General features: G+C 40.6%; 1 protein-coding gene across 3 annotated transcripts in view; it reads right to left on the minus strand.

The window, feature by feature from the left end:
* fstl5 (follistatin-like 5) overlaps positions 1-18,493 on the minus strand; it is a 747,707-nt gene that overhangs the window by 363,261 nt on the left and 365,953 nt on the right. For all 3 annotated transcript variants that reach the window (XM_072254701.1, XM_072254700.1, XM_072254702.1), the window contains exons 5-6: positions 17,717-17,913; positions 7,077-7,197 (exon numbers count right to left, since the gene is read on the minus strand). In XM_072254701.1, coding sequence (XP_072110802.1) covers positions 7,077-7,197; positions 17,717-17,913 — 318 coding nt within the window. The remainder of the gene's footprint in view (positions 1-7,076; positions 7,198-17,716; positions 17,914-18,493) is intronic.

Genomic DNA, 18,493 nt, shown 5'->3' on the forward strand with positions numbered 1-18,493 from the left:
GCCACCAATCACCCATGCATCAAATGCCCACCACGTCCAGAAAAAACACCAGGTGACGAAGGTCCTTCTATTTGATAAGTCCTTCGTTCCAGCTCCATAGCCTGACTCGGTCTCTCTGTCCTCCATTACATGTCGATGGCTCTATGCACACCAGTGGATTCCAGCGCAGCAGGCAGCTTTCAGCACCGGGCTCTGTGTGTGTGTGTGTGTGTGTGTGTGTGTGTGTGTGTGTGTGTGTGCGCGTGCGCTGCTTGAATTCCCTACCATGCACATCTCTCACCACGTCTGCATTACAGCCATTGATGGATGTCCTTTGGGGTTGGAGATGGTCAGAGTGTACTCATGGCCTGAGCACATGAGCGTCAGAGAACACTATGTATCCATCCAATTCCTCCTTATCGACTCACCCAACACTCCTCCCTTCTTGAGTTACTCCTGGCTCTTCACTCATGACTCGCTTTGCCTGATCACTACTAAGTTGGGGATCCTCCTGTTGGACCACCTGCCTACAACATCGGGTGACCTCACGCCAGGTAAATCTGTGGAGGCTGAGGAAACTCTCAACCTCACCAAACGCCCAGAAGACTACCATCATCTTCAGTAAAAAGGATGTCTGCACCCTGCTGCCTCTCAGACCATCTGTCTGTGCCATCAATTACCTCCTTACCACCCCTCCCTCAGGGTAATTTCTTCTGCCTCACCCCTCCGATGACCCAAGCCATGAATGACTGCATCACCGAAGCGCAACAGCATGGATTCATTCAACCATTCCAGTCCCCAGCCGGTGCAGGATTCTTCTTTGTCTAAAAGAAAGATGAGTGTCTTTGTCCTTGTACTGACTACCATGGACTCAACAAAATCACCATTAGGAACTGCTACTTCCTCCCCCTTGATGGACAATGCATTTGAGACACTCAATGAGGACCAGATCTTCACCAAACTGCATCTATAGAGTGCTTACAACCAGATCCACATCTGCCATGGGATTGAATGGAAAATGCCCACTACAAATACTTAATGATACCTTTCAGACTTTCCAACAGTCCAGGCATTCTGTAAGCCTTCAGCAGATCCTCCGAGTCATGCTAACAGTATGTATTCGTCTACCTTGATAACAACCTCACCTTCACCATGGACCCCCGAGACCACATCCGTCAACTCTATTCAGTCCTTCAGCAGCTCCTTGAAAACCAACTGTACTGCAAGTTAGAAAAATGCAAGTTCCACACCCCAGTCATTTCCCCCCTGGGTTATGTCCTTTTACCCCAAGGCATAACCAAGGGACCAAGAGAATGTGCGCACCATGTTTGTATGGCCCCGACTGTGCCCCTTCAAAAATAGCTACAGCGCTTCTTGTGTTTCTCCAACATCTACTGCCATTTCATCAGGAACTTCAGCCAAATCAACACTCCTCTCTCCTCCCTCGCTAAATCACCTACTTCATGGATAACCATGCCTGCTGCCACATACCGCACTTCTGAGAGCTCAAGATGCTTCACCACCGTTCCCATTCTCCACCATCCGAACCTGTCTGGACCTTTTATGGTAAAGGTGGACACATCCTCTCCCAGTAAGGGCCAGACTAGAAGACACCATCTTCTCACACAAGTTCAACTCACACAGCACCGTTATGGAGTAGGAAACGGAGCTACTCATCATCAAATGGGCCTTGGGGGAATGGAGACATTGGCAGATGGGAAACACCAAGCCCTTCCTGATCTGAACTGACCACCAGAAACTTGTATACACAACAAACCCACCAACTCAATCACCATCAGGCTTGCTGGGCTCTCATCTTTTGCCATATCCTACAGACCCGGCTCCTAGAGCACCAAGGTGGATGCCCTGTCACAATAGTTTGACCCAGCTGAAGTGGAGATTGACCCTCTGCCCATCATCTCATCCCCCCAGATCTTCACCCCAATCATCTGGGACTTTGAGAATCAGATCCACTTGGCCCTGCAGCATGATCCTGCTCCCCACAACACACCTACGTCCCAGTAGTCGTGCAATCTAAGACACTCCACTGGACACTTTCTTTGCCCCTCTCTGGCCATTCAGGTGCTGGATTTTCTGTGATAATGGTTCTGGCGGCCCACCATGATCACAGATGTCTGTCAGTTCCGATTCCTCCAGCCAACAGCTCTCTGGGCTCCTGCGGCCAATGCCAGTCCCTTGATGCCTGTGGTCTCACAGCACCATGGTTTTCATCACGGGGCATACCACCTTCTGGTGGGGCCAAGGTGACCATGACAGTGGTGGATTGGTCCTCCCAGGCGTCCACTTCATTGCTCTTACCACTACAGCAAAATTGTCTCTGGGTCACTGTGTCTGGGACAGGCCTCCTCTACCTATTCTGACATCTTGTTGTAATTTGTAGCTTTTGTATATATTGCACTGTACTGCTGTCGCAATACAACAAATTTCATGACAGTGATGTCAAACCTGATTCTAATTCTGAAATAGTCACTAATTTAGGGTTTAATATCTGTGGGCATCGATGCAAAAGAGACTTGGAAAGGTTGAATTTTTAGGCTTATAAATTCAGGTGTGCTTTTTTAAGCAGGGGCAAGGTTTTGGGTGCATCCCTGTGCCTGGATAGTGAAGTTCAATATTAAGCCCTTGGAATGAGATACAGAGGTCAAGTGCTGGAATCATAGACTGAGGGTTGCATGTTCAGGGATAGTGAGAAAGAGCTGACAGTCAGAATTTCAGAGTTCAGAGTGGCGACCAGTGATCAGAAGAAATAACAAAGAATTGTCATGTGGTCTGTGTTTGGAAGATGAAGGCTTAGATTGGTCCTTGTTTATGCCATTGGCCAATACCATTAAGCAAGACGTCTGTGGAGCCCAGGCTGAGAACCCCTGGTTTAGAACATCGGTGAAAGCAGGCAAGGCAGTAAAATGTTGATGAATGAGGTTGGAAGGAACATACTGCTTATGACTCCACATTATGATAAGTATAAAGGAAATGTACGTCGCATCCGGAGTTTCTCCGGTTAGCAGACGATTTCCCTCCACGCCTCTCTGACGCAGTGGGGAACCGCGTACGAGGCAAGTTACAGCAGTGGTTTGCCATTGCCTTCTGCCGAAGAGATCACCAGCTCGTAACCCAGCACGGATGGAAAGCGTGCAGGGGAGCCTGCTGGATTCGAACTCGGGATCTTTCGTCCTGAAGTCTGGCACTGATGCCACTGCGCCACCAGCCGGGTAAATATACATGAAATTATTACCGGGAACATTACAAAGAGTTTCAAGGTCTCAATTAGCCTATTCAGAACAATCTAAACTTGCAGCTGTGCTCATAAACAGGTAGCAACCCTTACTTGTATAGATAATGGCCTTATTATAATTTCAGGCATAGATTTTGGTGTTTTTCCCAATGAGCAGGAAGATCACCATTACAAAGTCTTAGTAGATTAAATGGATCCAAGGAGTCGATGCTGGAATAGAGGGAGTGGGGCAACAATCTTTCTGACAAACATGGACAAATGGAGGGATGTAATAGAATGTAGAATGTCCCAATGTCTACTGATTTCACAAGGAGAAATTCACAAGAAGAAAGCTTGATGTATTTTGAAATAATCTGTACCTTAGGATGAACAATGAAAGACAATTCAATTAGAGACAAGAAATAAAACTAATTTGATGAATGACAACTCTCTGTTCAATTCCATTCCCACATGTATAGATTATGAATTAAAATGAGTAAGAAATGCAAAATTATTAATGATTCTGATGAAATATTTTCTATTTGAAACATCAATGCTGTTTCTCTCTTCACACAGATGGTATGACCTGCTGAAAAAAAAATAGCAAATTCTATGTTATTGCTATTTTCTAACATCTGTAGCACTTGTGTTTTCATTACTGAGGGATCACAAACCAATCCTCGTAAGGGATCAGAAATGGAGAGAGTGAGCGATTTCAAGTTGTTGAGTGTCAAGATCCCTGAGGACCTAACCTATATGCAACATATTGATACAGCTATAAAGAAGAAAGACAGCAGCTCTATTTCATGAGTTCATGAAGAGTTTGGAGAGATTTGGTTTGTCAACTAAAATACTCAAAAACTTCAACAGACATACCTTGGAAGCATTCTGACTGGCTGCATCACAGTTTGGTATGGGCAAGGGAGGAGTGGAACTACTGCACAGGATTGAAGTAAGTTGCAGAAAGTCCATCATGGACATTCGCCGGCTGGTGGCTTAGTGGCATCAGCGCTGGAGTTCGGGGCGAGAGGTCCTGAGTTCGAATCCAGCCAGCTCCCGTTAAGAGCTAATGATCTCTTAAAAAAAAACTCACCCGGCAGAAGGCAATGGCAAACCACTGCTGTAACTTGGCTTGTACATGATTTCCCAATACGTCAGAGCAGCGTGGAAGGAAATCGTCCACTAACCGGAAATAATTCGTGATGCGACATACCTTTCCTTATCATGGCTACTAGCCTTGGCAGTTTTTTATTTGTTTTTTGCACAACTTTTTAAATTTAGTGATTATATATGTATTATAAAATAGTTGTATTTCAGTTTCTCTATATTCATCATGTACAGTTTTTCATTGTACTGCTGCTGTAAAGTTAACAAATTTAATGACATATTCCAGCGATATTAAACCTGATTCTGATTGACTACGTAAAAGAGTACTACCTCTACATGATGAACAGCTGCATTTCTGGCAATGTAATACTTTTCAAACACTATACTGTTACTCATTTCTCAAATCATGCTGTTCCATTTATGGAAACAATATTTCATCCTTGAATGGTATTGACTTTGGTATTGTAATTACAAAGAGATTCTGTGGCTAAGCAGATTTAGTTGACATATCCATCACAGTAACCAAGGAGCCAATTCTACAGCAAGTTTCTAAGTCATTAATAACATGTTAAGTTGGGGTATGATTTTGTGAAAGTCTTTCAAATTCTGCTCAGTTCGCACCTTAGACATACTTGCTTCATCTGTCCGTTGGAGATATTCAACTGCTGGAAATATTACCAATAAAAACCCAGGAATCTACTGGTACAAAACTGAATGATGATGGAGAACTCGAGGATGATTGACCTCAATGTTTATGTCTGTGGTTTATTCCTGAATATAAAGGTGATTTAGCAAATTCACCTTCCAAAGATAAATCAATGCGCACCTTAATTTCCATTCCAGCTAAATCAAACAATAATGTAACTTAGTCGCACGGGTGAAATTCCAATCTAAAGCTGATCCTGATGTCAGGAAGTGATCAAGCTTGTGCTTCAATGATTTAGTGTGTGAGTATGGAAACTGTCAAGATGCTGTACCGCAGTAAAAACAAGCAGTACATTGGTATGAATTGAACGGCACCTTGTTTGTTTGTTTGTTAATTTATTTATTTAGCGATACAGCATAGGCCCTTCGAGCCACGCTGACCCAGTATCCCTAAAACCCCAATTAACCCTAGCCTAATCACGGGACAATTTACAATGACCAATTAACCTACCTGGTATGGCTTTGGACTGTAGGAGGAAACCAAAGCACCCGATTATGGCATAAAACCATAAGCACTCTACTGGCACCAAACTACTGAGCAATCTTGCTTTACTAGATCAAGTACATGTTCCTGCAAGTACTGCACATAGTGCTCAGCCTAAAGGCTCCATTTGCCTGTCACGGTGCAGTCTCAAATTCTGCATAGAGTTCATCAGTGAGCTATCACAACTCTTTGCCATTCTGATATTCTAGTTTGGGGTACTTCTTCATCCCTTTCCTTCACACTTTACATGGAAACATAGAAAACCTACAGCACAATACAGGCCCTTCGGCCCATGATGCTGTGTCGAACACGTCCTTAGCTTAGAACTGCCTAGAGTTACCCATAGCCCTCTATTTTTCTAAGTTCCATGTATCCATCCAGGAGTCTTGTAAAAGACCCTATCGTTTCCACTTCCACCACCGCCGCCAGCAGTCCATTCCATGCACTCACCACTCTCTGTGTGAAAAACTTACTCCTGATATCTCCTCTGTACCTACTTCCAAGGACCTTCAAACTATGCCCTCTCATGCTAGTCATTTCAGCACTGGGAAAAAGCCTCTGACTATCCACACGATCAATGCCTCTCATTATCTTATACACCTCTATCAGGTCACCTGTCACCCTCAGTCACTCCAAGGAGAAAAGGCCGAGTTCACTCAACGTATTCTCATAAGGCATACTCCCCAATCCAGGCAACATCCTTGTAAATCTCCTCTGCACCCTTTCTATAGTTTCCACATCCTTCCTGTAGTGAGGTGACCAGAACTGAGCACAATACTCCAAGTGGGGTCTGACCAGGGTCCTATAAATTTGTAGCATTACCTCTCGGCTCTTAAACTCAATCCCACGACTGACGAAGGCCAATGCACCGTATGCCTTCTTAACCACAGAGTCAACCTGCTTGGCAGCAGCTTTGAGTGACTTGTGCTTCCATTCAGAATTTTCTATTCGTTCATTTGAACCATCACTTCTTCATTTTGAAGTGCTTTCAAAATTGTTTCTAAACTCTAAAATGCTTTTAACCTTCCTAATGAGTAACTTCAGTATGAGCTGCTTTGCATAAAATGTCTGTATCTTTTTAATTTTGGAATACAGCTCCTTAATGGGTGAAGGTTGTAACATTTTGTGACTTTTTTCATCTCACTGGCACTGAGAAAGCTTGGATGTGTCAAAACGAAATTCATAACTGATGTTGTAACTTTCCAGGAGACTAGTGTGTGATTTAGTTAAAAATGCTGAATTGGTCCTGTGTTATTAGTTCCTAGCACAAAGACGGAGAATTGTTATCATCACTGCTCTCAGCAGCTGAAATGTGCTAATTGAAAAGTGTTAATTGAGCTTTCTGATCCCTAACAGAATATTTGTTCATTGCAATTACATGTTGTACTTTGTATGAATAGTCACAAGTGCTGTTAATGGCTGAAGCAGAATGCACGCTCTTTGATCAAAGTGGAATGGAGAATTATCTCATACAATGGAACTTCACAAAAGTGGAATTATGCCACAGCAATGCTTCCTGGTTATGAAACCAGCATTCAATTATACTAATTCAGATTATTTTAGACTTACGGAATGCTCTGTAAAATTCCTCCTGTGTCAGATGCTTGTCACTATTGTAATCATCATATTTCAGCAGATCAAATAATGAGCACTGAGAGAGATCCTTTCCAAGCCGATCCTGTTTAATTACCTTGAAAAAGGAAAACGCTGGAGTTATTACTGATCATCTTTCGAAGCCCAAACTTTATACAATATTAAAATTGCAACAACTTTTCAGAAAAAAATCAACAGAAGAAATGCAAACCTATTGCAGTATTCAATGGGCAGAAGAGAAAGAGTAATTATGAATGCCAGACAAATGTCATTTAAAGGAGTGCCAATACATTAAAGAAGGGCCTGGGCCTGAAATGTCGACTATTTACTCACCTCCATAAATGCTGCCTGACCTGCTGAGTTCCTCCAGCACTTTGTGTGTGGTGTAATAAGAATACAGTAACTATTCAACCCTGTCAGCTTTCTGTATGATTTATTGATAGGCAATATCTAGCCTGCAGCACTACACATTAACTCTACGTTTTTAATGTTTGTATTATATATAAACCACATGCATTTTCACTAGTTTATTTTATCACATCTGTAAGTTTGTTTGTTTTGCAGTATCAATCAAATGTGTATTTTCATGTCCTTCTATCACTTTCAGACGTTATTACATTCTGTTACTTCCCTTTCTTGAAAGTGTTAAAGGCATATCTACATTATCAGGAAGCATCCAACAAATTCCATTTCTTTGTAAAGCTTTCATACTCGGTGATAAATTGCAAGATGGTATAGTTCCTGGAGAACAAGCAGCAATATCCTCCTCACAAGTCAGTTCAATGACTGTTAGACATGGAAGTCAGAGATGAGCTGGATTTCAGTGTTCAACTTTTGAACTCCAGCACTGGACTCAGTATTGCCCATGAGTGGAGCACCATCCTGGATTGTGGGAAGCTGTGTGCACTTCACAGGCAGTTCCTCAGTTTTACTTCAAGTCCGACTGGCATTGGCCTCGATTGAAAGGAAGGGACTGGTAAGTTTATTTTTGTCTGCTCTCTTGCTTTTAGTTAATTTCTACTTGTTCAAGTGATTTTCAGTGATTTTTTTTGAACATTTATACTATCTTAACGTGTTTTAATCAATTTGAGCTAGTATTTTGGGTGGCGGTGTGGAGATACATCTTCACCAAAGGAGGTGTAAGGTGCTCCTTCTCTCCACTAGCCTGCAGGTCACCACTGGGCAAGGTGTAGCACCTGCTTAGCCCTCCTGATCTGTATCATGTGAAGCCATGGGAGCAGGTGGTGGATGGTCATATGAGCGGCCAGTGCATCTCACAAGTCCTGATTATGCAACCACTGATGCCAGACAATCTCTGAAGAGTATTGATAATGGAAAGGGTCACCCATCCTGTAAAGACACTGCCCAGAAGAAGGCAATGACAAACTACTTCTGCCAAGAATTTGCCAAGAATAATCATAGCCAATGACGATGATCGTTCACATCATATGACACTGCACGTAATGACGATAATGATGATATATTAAAATTAAAAACATTCCTTTCAATACCAATGATTGGTCTTCAAGGCATTCTGAGTTTGAGGCCTCCACATAATGTCATTTGAAATGGGCCCAACCACAACTATCATATAGGAATATTTACACATGTCACTCAGAAACCTACAAAAACTTCTACTATTAGACTTTGGGGAGTTATCCACTTTTAAGCCTACTAAGACATTTGATACCTCCCTTTTTTTGTAATTTATTTTTTATTGAATTTCATCATCAAACAAACATTTCCATAAGATGTATTTCAGATACTGTACATATTTTCTTAATGATAACATGTTCAGGAATTTCAACATCCTCTTTTGAATCTGCTTATTTCTTTATCCTTGTCCAGAATGGATGGGACAGGCACAGCAATGAAAGTGAAAGGTTGGGGCTGGCCAGGTCTTATGAACTGGAGCAGATGGAGAAAATGGTGGAGTGCTCAGGAGAGAGCTAATGAGGATAGTGTTGAAATGGCTTGCAGCAGATTCCTTGTGCTGGACTGCTTGGGAAGTACCCATGCATATCTCCTTTAGTAGACACTGAAATGAGGACCTTTCACTGCTGATGGGTCTTAAGTGTGTGCAGGAAAATATGAGCACTACCATTGCATGAGTCCATGCTCCATTGCATGTTAGCACATCAGATGATTAGAGTAATCCAAAGAACATTGCAGGCTTTGTACATCTGGCACTATATTCCTGATTTGCTTCCATGGATGACTTTTTCAGTAAAATTGAATCATGTGGCATGTATGATCCAATTTCAAGGACTGTTACAATTTTTTAATTTGGCTATCTCAGTTTAAGGTCAGAAAAGTATTTTTGTCCAGTAGGGTTTTTTTGAAACCTCAGGTTAAATAGAACAATATGCCCGATTCTATGTGCACCTTAATTATTAGTAAACAACTGGTAAGAAATTCTCCAAACTAACATTTTGATAAAACATTATGAGGGTTTGAAACTGAAGTCATTGGAAAGAACTTACAGTAATAGAACAAAATACACAAAGAGAACTGCATTACATATTTAAAACGTACAGCTGATAATAACTTTTAAACCCACATTTTGCTGGAATGTTCATGCTAATAAATTTTATGTAATGAATGAATAAAAGTAATACGATATCTGAATTTGTGCCTTTGAGTTTCTCTCTAAAGATGCTGTTAATAATATGGCTTACTGACTTCACTTTTTGTTAATTATCTAAAACCATTGCTAATTACATGTGCGTGATATTTACCTGCAACTCAACACTGTTTGCCTCAAGAAATTAGACTCACCAGTTTCACATATTTAAAAAGAAAAAAAATGGAAATGAACATTATGAAAATCGTCACCAATATATTTAAACTCAAGTTGATAAGACTTTCACTTCAAAACTAATTATTTTCAAAATCAGAAAAAAGACTATCAAGTAAAGATTTTTTAAACCAACAGCACAGAGGATTCAGAAGATTGGTTTCAATGGACAAATTCAAGTAAACCAAATGAGGATAGCATGTCTCTGAAGCATATCCAACATAAATCAGACAGCTTGAAAGTCCAGCAGATTCTCAGCATTTCCATTAAATTCACTCATTCATTCATGTGGAAGTTTTTTTAAAAATATGGATCAGAACAAAGAAATTGAATTAAGTTCTTCACAGAACACTTCCTGGCTAATAGCATTCTAAAAGATAATTCTTCTTATTAGAAAGTATATTTCGTGGTTGGAAGTTAGAAATTAACAAGAGAACTATTAAAGACGTGATGAGGGATAACATGTGAGCTAACTGGGGTTTGTTAACAACCAGACTCTGCTAGTAGCATAGCTTATTTCTCACCTGTGCATTGTAAGCTTCAAAGATAACATCAAATTCGTCTGGTCAGGGAGAGTGAGGAGTTGACAGAGAGGAGTTGCAGGCAGGTGGTCACACCGGGGCCACGGGAGGCAGACCAGTGGGTCATGGTTAGGAGGGGGAAGGGAAAGAGTCAGGTAATAGAGAGTACCCCGGTGGCTGTGCCCCTTAACAATAGGTACTCCTGTTTGAGTACTGTTGCGGGGGACAGCTTACCCGGGGGAAGCGACAGTGGCCGTGCCTCCAGCACAGAGTCTGGCCTTGTAGCTCAGAAAGGTAGGGCAAGGAAGAGGAGGGCAGTTGTGATAGGGGACTCGATAGTAAGGGGGTCAGATAGGCGATTCTGTGGACGCAGTCCAGAGACCCGGATGGTAGTTTGCCTCCCTGGTGCCAGGGTCCGGGATATTTCTGATCGTGTTCAAGATATCCTGAAATGGCAGGGTGAAGAGCCAGAGGTCGTGGTACATATAGGTACCAATGACATAGGTAGGAAAAGGGATGAGGTCCTGAAGGGAGAATATAGGGAGCTAGGAAGGGAGTTGAGAAAAAGGACCGCAAAGGTAGTAATCTCAGGATTACTGCCTGTGCCACGCGACAGTGAGAGTAGGAATGTGATGAGGTGGAGGATAAATGCATGGCTGAGGGATTGGAGCAGGGGGCAGGGACTCAAGTTTATGGATCATTGGGACCTCTTTTGGCGCAGGCGTGACCTGTACAAAAAGGACGGGTTACACTTGAATCCTAGGGGGACCAATATCCTGGCAGGGAGATTAGCGAGGGCTACTGAGGTGACTTTAAACTAGAATGGTTGGGGGGTGGAAATCAAATTAAAGAGGCTAGGCGAGAGGAGGTTAGTTCACAACAGGGGGATGGGAACCAGTGCAGAGAGACAGAGGGGTGTAAAGTGAGGGTAGAAGCAAAAAGTACTAAGGAGAAAAGTAAAAGTGGCAGGCCAACAAATCCAGGGCAAGCATTAAAAAGGGCCACTTTTCAACATAATTGTATAAGGGCTAAGAGAGTTGTAAAAGAGCGCCTGAAGGCTTTGTGTGTCAATGCAAGGAGCATTCGTAATAAGGTGGATGAATTGAAAGTGCAGATTGTTATTAATGATTATGATATAGTTGGGATCACAGAGACATAGCTCCAGGGTGACCAAGGATGGGAGCTCAACATTCAGGGATATTCAATATTCAGGAGGGATAGACATGAAAGAAAAGGAGGTGGGGTGGCGTTGCTGGTTAAAGAGGAGATTAACACAATAGAAAGGAAGGACATAAGCCGGGAAGATGTGGAATCAATATGGGTAGAGCTGCGTAACACTAAGGGGCAAAAAACGCTGGTGGGAGTTGTGTACAGGCCACCTAACAGTAGTAGTGAGGTCGGAGATGGTATTAAACAGGAAATTAGAAATGTGTGCAATAAAGGAACAGCAGTTATAATGGGTGACTTCAATCTACATGTAGATTGGGTGAACCAAATTGGTAAAGGTGATGAGGAAGAGGATTTCTTGGAATGTATGCGGGATGGTTTTTTGAACCAACATGTCGAGGAACCGACTAGAGAGCAGGCTATTCTGGACTGGGTTTTGAGCAATGAGGAAGGGTTAATTAGCAATCTTGTCGTGAGAGGCCCTTTGGGTAAGAGTGACCATAATATGGTGGAATTCTTCATTAAGATGGAGAGTGACATAGTTAATTCAGAAACAAAGGTTCTGAACTTAAAGAGGGGTAACTTTGAAGGTATGAGACGTGAATTAGCTAAGATAGACTGGCAAATGACACTTAAAGGATTGACGGTGGATATGCAATTGCAAGCATTTAAAGGTTGCATGGATGAACTACAACAATTGTTCATCCCAGTTTGGCAAAAGAATAAATCAAGGAAGGTAGTGCACCCGTGGCTGACAAGAGAAATTAGGGATAGTATCAATTCCAAAGAAGAAGCATACAAATTAGCCAGAAAAAGTGGCTCACCTGAGGACTGGGAGAAATTCAGAGTTCAGCAGGGGAGGACAAAGGGCTTAATTAGGAAGGGGAAAAAAGATTATGAGAGAAAACTGGCAGGGAACATAAAAACTGACTGTAAAAGCTTTTATAGATATGTAAAAAGGAAAAGACTGGTAAAGACAAATGTAGGTCCCCTACAGACAGAAACAGGTGAATTGATGATGGGGAGCAAGGACATGGCAGACCAATTGAATAATTACTTTGGTTCTGTCTTCACTAAGGACATAAATAATCTTCCAGAAATAGTAGGGGACAGAGGGTCCAGTGAGGTGGAGGAACTGAGTGAAATACATGTTAGTAGGGAAGTGATATTAGGTAAATTGAAGGGATTGAAGGCAGATAAATCCCCAGGGCCAGATGGTCTGCATCCCAGAATGCTTAAGGAAGTAGCCCAAGAAATAGTGGATGCATTAGTGATAATTTTTCAAAACTCGTTAGATTCTGGACTAGTTCCTGAGGATTGAAGGGTGGCTAGTGTAACCCCACTTTTTAAAAAAGGAGGGAGAGAGAAACTGGGGAATTATAGCCTGGTTAGCCTAACGTCGGTGGTGGGGAAACTGCTGGAGTCAGTTATCAAAGATGTGATAACAGCACATTTGGAAAGCGGTGAAATCATCGGACAAAGTCAGCATGGATTTGTGAAAGGAAAATCATGTCTGACAAATCTCATTGAATTTTTTGAGGATGTAACTAGTAGACTGGATAGGGGAGAACCAGTGGATGTGGTATATTTGGATTTTCAAAAGGCTTTTGACAAGGTCCCACACAGGAGATTAGCGTGCAAACTTAAAGCACACGATATTGGGGGTAAGGTATTGATGTGGATAGAGAATTGGTTAGCAGACAGGAAGCAAGGAGTGTGAATAAACGGGACCTTTTCAGAATGGCAGGCGGTGACTAGTGGGGTACCGCAAGGCTCAGTGCTGGGACCCCAGTTGTTTACAATATATATTAATGACTTGGATGAGGGAATTAAATGCAGCATCTCCAAGTTTGCGGATGACACGAAGCTGGGCGGCAGTGTTAGCTGTGAGGAGGATGCTCAGAGGATGCAGAGTGACTTGGATAGGTTGGGTGAGTGGGCAAATTCATGGCAGATGCAATTTAATGTGGATAAATGTGAAGTTATCCACTTTGGTGGCAAAAATAGGAAAACAGATTATTATCTGAATGGTGGCCTATTAGGAAAAGGGGAGGTGCAACGAGACCTGGGTGTCATTATACACCAGTCATTGAAAGTGGGCATGCAGGTACAGCAGGCGGTGAAAAAGGCGAATAGTATGCTGGCATTTATAGCGAGAGGATTCGAGTACAGGAGCAGGGAGGCACTACTGCAGTTGTACAAGGCCTTGGTGAGACCACACCTGGAATATTGTGTGCAGTTTTGGTCCCCTAATCTGAGGAAAGACATCCTTGCCATAGAGGGAGTACAAAGAAGGTTCACCAGATTAATTCCTGGGATGGCAGGACTTTCATATGAAGAAAGACTGGATGAACTGGGCTTGTACTCATTGGAATTTAGAAGATTGAGGGGGGATCTGATTGAAACGTATAAACTCCTAAGGGGATTGGACAGGCTAGATGCAGGAAGATTGTTCCCGATGTTGGGGAAGTCCAGAACGAGGAGTCACAGTTTGAGGATAAGGGGAGGCCTTTTAGGACCGAGATTAGGAAAAACTTCTTCACACAGAGAGTGGTGAATCTGTGGAATTCTCTGCCACAGGAAACAGTTGAGGCCAGTTCATTGGCTATATTTAAGTGGGAGTTAGATATGGCCCTTGTGGCTACGGGGATCAGGGGGTATGGAGGGAAGGCTGGGGCGGGGTTCTGAGTTGGATGATCAGCCATGATCATAATAAATGGCGGTGCAGGCTCGAAGGGCCGAATGGCCTACTCCTGCACCTATTTTCTATGTTTCTATGTTTTTAAATTCAGCCTGATGAAATTCAACATTCCATCTAAAAACTGGGAAGACATCGCGCTCAATAGGTACTGCAAACCTGGAGGACCTAATCAGTAAATACAGCCACCATTTCCTCTAGCCCACGCTGCTCCAGAATATGTGAATCCTAATCGGCATTTTCAGCCAGCTGAAGACCCACCAATGGACAATCCCTTAGGAGAACATCATACTGGACTCGAGTGATTGCATTATACCATTGCAAGCTTAGGTGATCATATCCAAAATGCGGTACATATTATATAAGGAACATAAAGCAGTGCGATGAAAGGTAAAAAAAGTCAAACATAATAATTCAAAGGAAGTCAAAAGAACCATAGGCCAAAATTAAAGTTCAGTTCAAGAGAAGGTGAGTTTTTAAACCTCAGTTCTGTGGAAAAGAGTAAACAGTCAATATTTCTGGCCGAGATCCTGATGTCCTGATGAAGGTTCTCAGCCTGAAACATCAAATGTTTACTCACTTCCATAGATGCTGTCTGGTCTGCTGAGTTCAGATTGTTGTGTGTGTTGCATATCCCTCTATTCTTTTCCTTATTTGCTTGCCCTGCCTCCCTTTTAATATAGTTTAGGGTGTTAATGTCTATATCATCAGTTGTGAGGCTAGTGGCAATTAATTATGCTTTTTCTCTCAAGTGCCACTCCTGATTTGAAATGATTTGCTTCTTGTGAAGTTCTGTAAAAAAAAAATCAGCTGTATATTTGAGGTCCTTGATGTCAGAGAATGTTAACATAATCTCCACTGATATTAGTGTTGGTGCAAACAACCTGAATCTTTCAATAACTCCTCTTTGCACTTGCATTAATTGTCCTTGTTCAGTAATAATCTAAATAATTTCAGAGCTGACTCAGCTTTGGCTGCCAACTGATACTGATATGTGCATGGCTGCAGCTCAAACTTCTGAAATATGCAGGTCAAAATCATTGACGGATGACAATTACAGTCCCCACAGTAATGTTATGTGGTTAGCCTTTCACAAGCATTGGATCATGCATCTTCCTTTAAACTCACTAAGAAAGAATACACTAGGGGTTCCCAACCTGGGGTCCATGGAGCCCTTGGTGAATAGTAGGGGTCCATGGCATAAAAATGTTTGGGATCCCCTAGAACAGACAGAGGGAATGAAGCAGGTAGTTGTGTGGATTCAGCTTGTTTATTGAACCATGGATAGAAGTTCTGTCAGCAATTTAAATACAAGTATAACATGAGAGAAACTTACTGAATTGCCTGCATCATCAACCATAAAGCCAGATTAAAGTCTGGTTTTAATTAGAATTAAGGCTTTTAAAATTGATTCCTATACCACTGGTAAATGGTTAGCATTATTTTCCCATTACATACATATGGTTAGCATGTTTGATGTAAGTGGAAGTTCTGCTAAGATTCAACATTAGAATGGAAGTCTTTACTAAATGGTCACCAATGTTGTTGTCTTTAATTGGTCAGATCAACGCTGTCAAGATGATGATTTTACCTAAGTTTCTATATTTATTTCAAGCATTGCCAGTTTTTATCCCGAAATTCATTTTTGATAATGTTGATTCAAAAATTTCTTCATACATATGGCAGAATAAAAATCATAGACTTGGTAAAAGATACTTACAAAAGCCCAAAAAGGAGGATGGTTTAACATTGCCAAACTTTAGATTTTATTACTGGGCAATTAATATTTGTTATTTAAAATTCTGGACATGGAATTTGGACACAGTTTCAAGTCTACAATGGGTTAATCTTGATTGTAAATCTGCTTCAGGGTTTTCATTGGGCTCTATTTTAGGGACCCCGCTCCCCTTTGATTTTTCTAAATTGGATAAACAAATGGAAAACCTAATAGTTAAATACACTCTTTGAATATAGTTTCAGTTTCGAAAATTTTTTGGATTGAATCAATTTATTTTAGCAAGCCCTATTTTAACCAATTTTCTTTTTCAACCCTCTTTTTTGGACCAAGCCTATCTAGTCTGGAAAACAAAAGGTATAATACGATTTTCTGATTTATTTTTGGATAATTGTTTCATGTCTTTTGAACAATTATCTAATAAATATAATTTACCTAGATCCCATTTCTTTAGATACTTACAGATTAGAAACTTTTTAAATACTGTTCTTATTACCTTTCTGATTTCATATTCATTAGATATAATGGAAAGAATTCTAGATTTAAATCCTTTTCAGAAAGATTCAATAGCAATTATTTATAATATGATTATGAAAATGAATCCAAATGTATTGAATACAATTAAGAACAACTGGGAAAGGGACTTAAGCTTACTTTACCCACAGAGAAATGGCAAAAATTTTTTCAATTTATTAATTCTTCCTCTATATGCGCTAAACATGCATTGATACTGTTTAAAGTTGTACACAGGGCTCATATGTCTAAGGATAAATTAGCTCATTATTACTCTCATATAAATCCTGTATGTGATAGATGTCATTCTGAGATTGCTTCATTAACTCATATGTTTTGGTCATGCCCTTTGTTGACGAAATATTGGGATGACATCTTTGATATCATTTCAACTGTTTTGAATATTGATCTACAACCTCATCCTATTACTGCAATCTTTGGTTTACCAATGAAAGAAAAACGTCATTTGATCTCCTCAGCTTGTTGGATGATTGCTTTTGTTACACTAGTGGCTAGAAGATCCATATTATTGAATTGGAAAGAGATTAATCCTCCTACTACATTTCAATGGTTTTCTCAAACTATGTCTTGTTCAAATTTAGAAAAAATTAGAAGTGTCATTTATGACCCATCTATTAAATTTGAAGAGATTTGGAGACCATTTATTCAATACTTTCACATGATATAATTTGACCCTTTCCAATTCTATTTTGTTACTTCAATATACGGGGAGAGGAGCGGAGTTAACGACACTAATGGTTTTTTCTGAGGTATCATAATAGCGTATTCTTTTTCTTTTTTTTCTTTAGTTTTCTTTTAGTTGGTTTAGATTTTTTTTTCTTTTAGGGTATATATATATTTCTTTCTTTTTTCATGATATTTTTACACTTTCACTTTATATTTTTCCTGTATTATATTTGTACTTTCTGAATTTTTGGGAGGCTCATTAATGATGTGTCAATTGAGTTTATACTTGTATAAATTAATTATCAATAATCCCAATTGCTCTGTATCTATTTTCTGTGATGTTTATAAAGCTGAAATTAATAAAAAGATTGGAAAAGAAAGAAAGATTGGAAGTCAAGCTGAGCTCTCTTGAACTGATTACCTCGTAGCATCTTACATTTAAAATGAAAAAATTCAGAACACTCATTATTTTCAACATCATACATTTTTTTAACCTACCTGAGCAAGTTCATTGCTGTCTACAAGCCCGTCGTTATTTGAATCAAAATATTCAAACATGTTGTCAACCAACAATTTTTTGAGGGACATTTTGTCATTATTCTCCTTCTTACTTCGGTACCGAATGTATTTTTGATTCTGGACATCCAGTAGCATGTTTTTCAGTTTGCTGTATTCAATCAGTTTGCATTTGTCACCTGGAACAAAAAGACAAGAATTAGTGACATTTCATTGCAAATAATGCTATCCAATCAGAACAGAAATTACAACACGTTCTCCTGTAGGCCAAGAATCAGGATGCCTTTTCCTGATATAAAACAGATTCTTAGGTATGCTAATTATTAACCGAAAGATAATGCATGTCAAAGTTCAACTTGTGTCTGTGAGCCAATAAACTGTGACCAGATCGGGAGGAATTCAATCATATGTATGTTAATCAATGGGATATGATAACAAAGGCACCAGGAACTGTCAGTCATTGAACTGTAATAATGCAGAGAAGAATCAGTCAGAGCTTATCAGAAAGTGTACTGTAATGGCACACAGAGTTACTCATCGCTCTTGCGTTAGCCAGTGCAAAAGTAATAGATTGAACTCAACCAAATAATGGGGAAATTTTACCACAAATTTCTCTGTAACAACACAGAGTAATTTAATGCAATTGTGTTATCCAGTCTACAATTATACTGAACTAAAGAGCTTGATGCTTATGTGTCAGCCAGGATTCTGTCATAACACAAAGGAGTACTGACAGGAAAAATATTACCCAACAGACAG

The sequence above is a fragment of the Mobula birostris genome, chromosome 4 (genome assembly GCF_030028105.1).
Source record: "Mobula birostris isolate sMobBir1 chromosome 4, sMobBir1.hap1, whole genome shotgun sequence".
NCBI classification, from domain to species: Eukaryota; Metazoa; Chordata; class Chondrichthyes; order Myliobatiformes; family Myliobatidae; genus Mobula; species Mobula birostris.